This window comes from Pygoscelis adeliae, unplaced genomic scaffold, assembly GCF_000699105.1.
Source record: "Pygoscelis adeliae isolate BGI_AS28 unplaced genomic scaffold, ASM69910v1 Scaffold113, whole genome shotgun sequence".
Lineage (NCBI taxonomy): Eukaryota > Metazoa > Chordata > Aves > Sphenisciformes > Spheniscidae > Pygoscelis > Pygoscelis adeliae.
In genome coordinates, this window is record NW_008825108.1 from 8,947,159 (window position 1) to 8,955,395 (window position 8,237).

General features: G+C 42.6%; 1 protein-coding gene across 1 annotated transcript in view; it reads right to left on the reverse strand.

The window, feature by feature from the left end:
• The window catches only part of TBC1D30 (TBC1 domain family, member 30), a 60,821-nt gene that overhangs the window by 24,030 nt on the left and 28,554 nt on the right, over positions 1-8,237 (reverse strand). The window contains exons 4-5 of the mRNA XM_009327681.1: positions 2,681-2,742; positions 2,220-2,285 (exon numbers count right to left, since the gene is read on the reverse strand). Coding sequence (XP_009325956.1) covers positions 2,220-2,285; positions 2,681-2,742 — 128 coding nt within the window. The remainder of the gene's footprint in view (positions 1-2,219; positions 2,286-2,680; positions 2,743-8,237) is intronic.

Here is an 8,237-nt window from a genome sequence, read left to right on the forward strand (position 1 = left end):
GCCTCCCAGCACCCTTTGACACTGCTGACATCCTACTGATGTTGTTTGACTGGATTCTTTATCTCTGCCAGCCCCAGAAAACAAATGTCACATGCCACAGCAATAATGCAGATGTCACCCTGCTCCTTCTGCTGCCAGCAAAGGAGGCAATCAGCATGCTGCCAACACAAAATGCTTCCTTTATTTTGGTATCAATCTTAAAATCATTAGGAAACCAGCAGTGAAAAGACCACATCCCTTTTCTTAACGCTATTTCTTCGGTTAGCATCGTGTGGTCATGTGTGAGCAAACACAGAGATGGGCAGAATGAGAAGGAAAAGGCAGAGATCCGAGTTGGATGATGTGGCAGAGCATATCCTCAGCAAGTCTACTGATGACACAAAGCTGGGAGGAGTGGCTGATAAGCCCAAGAGCACCTTGACAGGCTGGAGAAATCGGCTGACAAGAACCTCATGAAGTTCAACAAGGAGAAGTGCAAAGTCCTGCACCCAGGGAGGAACAACCCCAGCCACCAGTATATGCTGGGGACCACCCAGTTGGAAAGTACCTTTGCAGAGAAGGAGCTGGAGGTCCTGGTGGACACTAAGTTGACCATGAGGCAGCAATGTGCCCTTGCGTCAAAGAAGGGCAACAGCCTCCTGCACTGCATCAGGCAGAGCACTGCCAGCAGGTTGAAGGGGGTGATCCTTCCCCTCTGCTCAGCACTGGTGAGACACACCTGGAGTGCTGGGTCCAGTCCTGGGCTCCCCAGTACAAGAGAGATACAGGACTACTGAAGAGAGTCCAGCAAAGGGCCACTAAGAGGATTAAGGGACTGGAGCATCTCTCCTATGAGGAAAGCACGAGAGAGCTGGGACCGCTCAGCCTGGAGAAGAGGAGGCTCATACAGGATCTTATCAATTTATATAAATACCTGAAGGGAGGGTACAAAGAGGATGGAGCCAGGCTCTGCTCAGTGGTGCCCAATGACAGGACCAGAGACAATGGGCACAAACTGAAACAGAAGGGGCCCCTTCCGAATATCAGGAAAAACTTTTACTGTGAGGGTGACAGAGCACTGACACAGATTGCCCAGAGAGGTTGTGGAGTCTCCTTCCTTGGAGATATGCAAAAGCCATCCGGACACAGTCCTGGGCAACCGGCTGTAGGTGGCCCTCCTTGGGCAGGGGTGTTAGACCAGACAACCTCCAGAGGTCCCTTCCAACCTCAACCATTCTGTGATTTTATGACCTCTGTTACTGATGTACCACAGAAAAGTGTCTGAGAGACTTACTGGAGTGTGGGAAAAGAACATTCCAGGAAAGAAAAAAGGTTGTTAGATGGATATAATGATTCACTGGAGTTGTAGGTTAAAAATAAAATCATAGTGGTGTGAGGAAAACAATGCCACTCTAAGTCTTCCATTTCCTTCCCCACTGATTTGTAAAGAGGAACAGTTTGATTTGGAAAGATAGCAAAAAGAAAACAGGAAAAGGAAACTTATCTGATGCACCAAAATATGTGGAACTACATATATTTTATAAAGCTTTAAAAATATTCTTTTTATTAAAATTGCATTTTTAAAGCTGAGATCATGTGACAGTTTTATAGAAAAGATTATTAGACATGCCTTTTTTTAGGCTAGGGAATTTCAAGCATTGTTGAAGAAAGCAATAAAGTAAGTTCAGCAAAATCCCACTGGACTCTTTCCTACAACACTAACTCAGTGCAACTTCCCATTAATGGCGCACTCTACCATTCTACATCACTCCTGACTCTGAACTTCCCTAATTTAGGCAATCTGCCTTTCCCCCATCAAATCTTTCTACGAGCATTCCTGTCAGCACTAGCATCTATCAACTTCACCTTCGTAAGTATGACAGCCTACACTGGAGATCTGCTCTCCTTCCAGTTGATCTTCAGCTGCGGGGGCAGCTTCACCAATGCAATTCCTTGAGACTGACAGAATGAAGCAATAACATCTGCACCAGAATAAGTTACCTAAGCCTCAAGCAGAAAGAGCCCAACTATTGAAAACACCATCTTTACCTGTCTCCTCAGTCTCTCCAGCTGCCCTGTGAGGTTATCACTGAAGAATGTAAACTAGGAAAAATCCCCAGTACAACGTGAACTAAAAACTTCCAAATACTTGTTAAAAAACACTGATAATATTGAAGTCATTCACCTCTCCTGAGAAACCCACAGACAATATATCCCACAAAGCGTATAGATCTACCTACCTTTCTCCGCCATTCTTTTGGTATGCCTGTCGGCAATCTGGCCACTGCTTTGAGCGCATCATGCCACTAAAAGCAAAAGCATCCAAAAATGTATAAAATCCACCATTAGTTTAATGCAACAGTAAGGCAACATCTACAACACTACAGACATGCACACTCATTTCGTTTTACTGCACGCATTTCAGAGTTTAACTGCTTAATCCACTCACAGGGAAAATACAGATTAATTACTTAATGATATAACAAAAATATAATATTCTAGGACATGAAGACTTATGAGATATCTGAGTAAACAATGAAAGCCTATTGCATTTTCCAAATACTAATGGAACATCTCTTGAAGCAATTGCAAATAATATGCTGACATTATGATGACAGATGCACTTTTGAACTAGGGCAAGTACCTTGATTGAAGAGAACCCAGTCCTTCATAAACTCAAGAGAAAAATGACTCAAATTACCTGCTGAAAACCATTTTGACCTAAAGATGGTTCAAGAGTGAATTTCAATTTTGTATCAACCCCTAAAAACAAAAAGGAAAAAAAAATAATCATGGTCATTATTTTCATTTAGCTCAGAGGGAAAAAAAAAACCACAACTGAAATAAGAACACAAGATTTCAGCTACATGTTTCAACAACTACATTTCAACCTGTTTCTGTGAATTCTTGTCTTCACAGTGGATTCAAGGCACATGGTAAGAAGTACATGGACAAAATGTTTTTAAAATGCAGTAATACCCTCTTTACTCTAATGATGTAGTTCGGCACAACTCATTTCACCGAACATGTAGTTCACTACTCTGCAAACTGTATTTGCACACTGCAAACTATCACATGCATCCACAGAAAAAAAATATATACAGAGACAGTTTCTTTCCATCTATTTCAACTTCTTTACATTAAATCACTCAGAACTCATTTCTAAGTTTGGGGTGCTGAAATTATTTTATTGCTCAGAATATCAATTTTTTTATAATTCCTCAGAACATAAAGCACATTTGGTCAGTATTCTCATTTAAGCTTAGATTTTATTTTGGCCTTATGAGCAAACTATTTTAATTGTTACAAAGCACACCTGCTAATAATCTATACAATACAATATTACGTACAATATTACATAAAATACTAGGATCTCAAGTTTGGCCTACAATGGATCCTGATTGTGGCACTGGAGTAAGCCATAACATGAAGAATAGTAACACTTTTAATTTGCTTTACATCCCACGTTTTGCATGTACAATTCTTTGGTCCTTCAAATGCCGCTGTCCAGAGCTCAGGTGCTGAACACCGCGTCGTATCGCATCCCCTCCCTCGAGCCTTCTGGCATAAAGAATAAAGCCTTTCGTTATTTTTCCTCCATAATTTAATACGATGTATTGCTCCATATTTAAAATTGTTATGCACAGCTTTTTGTCTTTCTAGAATGTCAAGCCAACCGTTTTGTAATATATATTTTAATAGCCATATATATAAATATATATTAAAAAAACCCCGATTTTAATCCTGCAAGGTTTTAAGATATAAAATCCATGCTAATCCTCACCAGTAATACTCAGTGCTTTGGAGGACTAAGCCTGCGAGACTGACAAAACCCAAACTGTAGTGGCATTTGCTAGATAGGGAATGTAAAATGCCTTTCAGCATTTGCATACTGAAGTGGTGGTAAGTAATTTAAAAGTCTTACTGCCTGATAAATATATATTTAAAGACAAAGCCTTCTCCTTCAAGACTTTTTTTTTCCCCTTTGGTGGGGGGGAGAGGGAAGAGAAAGAAAGAAAATTCACACAAAAACCAGTATTCTTTAGAATTTTAGCATTTTAGAATTGCATCACTGAGACCTGGTGATTGGTGCTTTCATTTCCCTGCTTCAGATTTAAAAGACATGCTTGTCAGATCTAGAAAAATAAAAGCTTCAAACCATAATAGAAATGTCTTGAAAAACATTAAAGGATTAACAGTTATTCCTGGAAGTAACTGTTTATTAGTATTCTTCCCCATAACTCCATGGCATTCAGCAGGGACTCCTAATAGATAAATCTTTTCATAATAATTCAAAGCAACATAACAATGCCAGTAAACCTACTAAGATGACATTGTATCACGCTTGCTGTAAATGCGAAAAAGTGAGTCTCATTCCCAAGCAATCTAGTGGTAAGTACTGGAAAACCCTAATACATACAAAAAGATATCATGACCAAGAACTCCTTTTGTTAAGGTAACGGATGTTGACGTGTTATCTAACACTGCCTTGTAGCAAAGAAGCAATAGCCTTCCAAAATAAACATGTATTCATTTCCAGCTCAGCAGCCAAATATTAATCACCTCACAGTTTTCTAAGACTTAAAAGATCCTGGTAACAACTTCACTCTTTGTCTTACAAGCTTCCTAAGAAAGACACAAGCAGAGACAGCCAAGTCTGCAAAAGATCAAGCCCAATAACATATAACCTCAGAGTAAGGCAAAATGTATCTGTCATTTACATGAACGTCACGACCAGGGAGCTCACACAGGGGCCCAGATAGCTGTCTCTCTTGATTAAATGAGACTGAAATGAGACCCTTCAACCTCCATCTACAAAAGTTTATTAAATCATGACAGACAACTGAGACAGGTGTGAAAATTACTAGAAATGAGAATAACATCACGTGGTAACACCAGACTACATGGTGCGCTCTCTTCAGTACGGCAAGGAACCTCTCGGTCAGGCCATGCACTGTAACCTCTTGTAGAAGCCATGGAGCCTGTGTCCCCTTATTTGTTCCCAGTTAGAAATATTCCCAAAATCAAATTATGTGACGGTTTTGTGACAGGGTAGGGGAAGAGCCATGGGGAGTGAGCCACAGACCATACAGGAACGGTTCCTCATTCCTATCTATTTCAAAGAATTTACATTTCCTAAAACCAAAAAATTACAACCTTGTTCAATAAAAATACAGCAAGTAAGCAAGTAAAAAAAAAAAAAAAAAGCTGCAACACAAAGCGCACAGACAGTGCAAGGAAAGGGTACACCCACCCAGGAACTTCCTTCTGCAGGAAGGCAACCAGCAAGCTGGGAGCAGCATCTCGTTGCCTGTTACTTATTTCTGGCACAAGAACCATCTTGCTCTGTGCAGTTTCTGCACTCTTCACTGAATTTGTCCTTGGACTTTAGAGCTTCAAGGAAATCAATGCCTGTCCCTATTCTAGCCTCTCTTGGTTTCCCAAACCTTCCTACCTCCATCGTTCCCCTTTTCCTAACAAATCTCCCACCCCTGCATATACTACTTTTTTTTTTTTTTTTTTTGCACGCAGTCCTGTCATTTTCATCCTGTCCGCTTTTGCCTGGATCATCACCAGCCTCTCCCCGGGGCCTTCTTCCACATACAGTCTTTTCTCCCTTACACTTCCATCGTCTGCTACATCTTACCAGCAACTCCCTTTAATTCTGCATTCGGTTGCCTTCTCCCCACAAACTAACTTAGATTCCCTGATAGCTTCTTCCCCCCTCAGTGCCCCACACCCATCCAACCCTACCACAAACCTTCGGCACCTGTTTTCACTGGATTTTCCCCTTTTTGTCAATCCTCCATCTCTGGGCCACATTCCTCTCCCTTATGTAAACACATGCCCTTTGCAGAAGAGACCCCTTGGGCCCTCACGGGAACTTTTCTTCCCAGCTCCTCTGCATGGACAGCCTGGCAGAAATGTACCATATACGCAGCAATAGTTCCTACTCTCCGGGACTGTAAGCGCTGTCAGTACAACTCAGCCCTTTTACACAAAGCCAGCCAGGCTATCGTGCCGTTTGACGTATTAAGTATCACCTCCAGTTCATACACTTTCAGCTGATGCTTCATGCCTAAAAAGCATATTAACTCAAGTAAGCAGGAATATGTTGGGAACCCATATGAATTATTAGCTCCACAAATACAAGCACACATAAAGGTACATAGGTTTGGCACCAGTCAAATTTCTGAAAGGTAGGGGAATGCCAAAATAAGGCCTGTTCGATGCCCTTGCAACCAGGTCACCAGAAACCACTGCAGAAAAGCTATTTAAAAAAAGAAAAGGAAAAAAAAAGAAAAAGAAAGATAAAACCCCACAAAACCCAGTCCCATTAGCTTTTCCATGTAAAATACACGACTCCTGACAACAAAAGGCTGTAAGAGGGAAGATTATACCCCTAGGATTCCCAAACCCTAGCGGTCTTCCACTGCATGACCAAAATGTAGCACAGGACCACATAAAGAGCCACAAGAGGGGTGAAAAATGTTGTGGTCAGCCAAGCACCTGGGTGAAGGAATCAAATCCCCACTCCTCAGCAATATTAAACAAAAGGATGGGGCAAAGTCTGGGATTTTTTCAGAAATACTAAACCAGAAAAAGCGTAGGAAGGTGATCTGTTCTGATGCACGTATGTGAGCTATAAAGCCATAGCTTCAAACTTACAAAGCACGTCACCGTAGGTTCTTGGCTGTACTTAAAAGGAGCTGTTGAAACCTCCCCCATGGAAAGCCAATAAATATTTTATCGAAAACAAACAAGGAAAAAGGCCTAAAGCAGCTTTGTGTGCAGTGGGAGTCCAAACTTAGGGAAAAAAGTAGCAACGTAAACTACCATCTTATTGTCGCTTGTTGTTTCAGGAAGATTCTTAGCCTTGCTCTGTAATTTATCTCTAAATGTAGGTTTTCATCTGCAAAATGAGAAATAAAAGCAACATTCTGAATAACTCTGCATGATATCACTTTTGTCAGGAGCCAGAGCTCACTGGGATGTATCAAAGCACATCTAAAATATGCAGTCTACAGAAACTTCTCAATACAAACAGACAACTGATACAGACGCTAAGAAAATCTGAAGGAAACTTCATTCAGCTTATTTTTTAAGGGCTTGTTAGGTGCCCCATCTCCATCACTCTATGAAAGCATGCATCCTGAATGATGTTATTGGGTTTACTTACATATGAACAATATGGAAACCCCAACCCAGTGGGATTTTCTAGCTTTAAGACTATGGCGCTCGTGGTTATGCCTCCGATCATTTCCCCTGGTCTTTGTGGGAGTGTAAGGAAAAGAATTTCATTATCCAGATAACATCATTACCTAGGATATTAGAATACTACTGTAGGAGCAGGGGTCTGTGAGAATTACGAGTCAGGAAAGCTCCTTGATAACAGCAAACCCGTAAACCTATACCAGAATACCTCTGAGACCTTATTAATAATAGCATCCAAAACTCATCTCAAACACAGAAGCAGTCAGCATTGTGTGCTTGATGCACACACAGCCAGTACCACGGGAAACTGAATCTTACATATATTTCTATGCATTGCTCTACGTTTCACTAGACCTCAGGCTTGCACGTTTTGTAAATGCCTGGGATTAGGCAACAGATCAACAACATGTTAGCCACAAGGGACAGCTCTAACATTGTAAATTGAATTTAAATGTTCAATACTTCACAAAAAACCAAATGATCCAAAATTTTGATGGCAGGCAACTAGAACGCAGCATTCAGTAATGATCACCCATCGGTGCTTCTGCTGAGAGCCCACCTCCCTGGAGCAAACACACGTTGTTGGCTGACCACCTGGTCCTTAAAAGATTTTGTTAACTGAAGCAGGACCCAGAAAAAACAGCCGCAGAGCCGACGCCTTCCCCCTCAGGAAAGGCATGGTTGCGAATTTAGACAACACCCTGCCGCAGACAAAGGCTGGGCGGGAGGAGGGGTCTCCGGCAAGTCGAGACTTAGCAGGTTTAGCGGGGAAGGTCTGGTGAGGCTGAGGGGCGACCGCAGGGCCCCGGCGGCTCGGCCGTGCAGGGGGTGACGGGGAGAATCTGACGGAAAGCAGCGGCGCCGCGGCCCGGGGGGAAGAGGAGAGGGGAGGGAGGACAGCAGGGACCGGGGACAGCCGAACGGCACAAAAGCGCTGCGAAGCGGCGACGCCGGGCGGGAGGAGCGGGGAAAGGAGACGGGAGAGCTGAAGAGCAGAGCCGGGATCCGCCGGGTGGGGAGAGCAGGAGGAGCCCCCCGGGGAA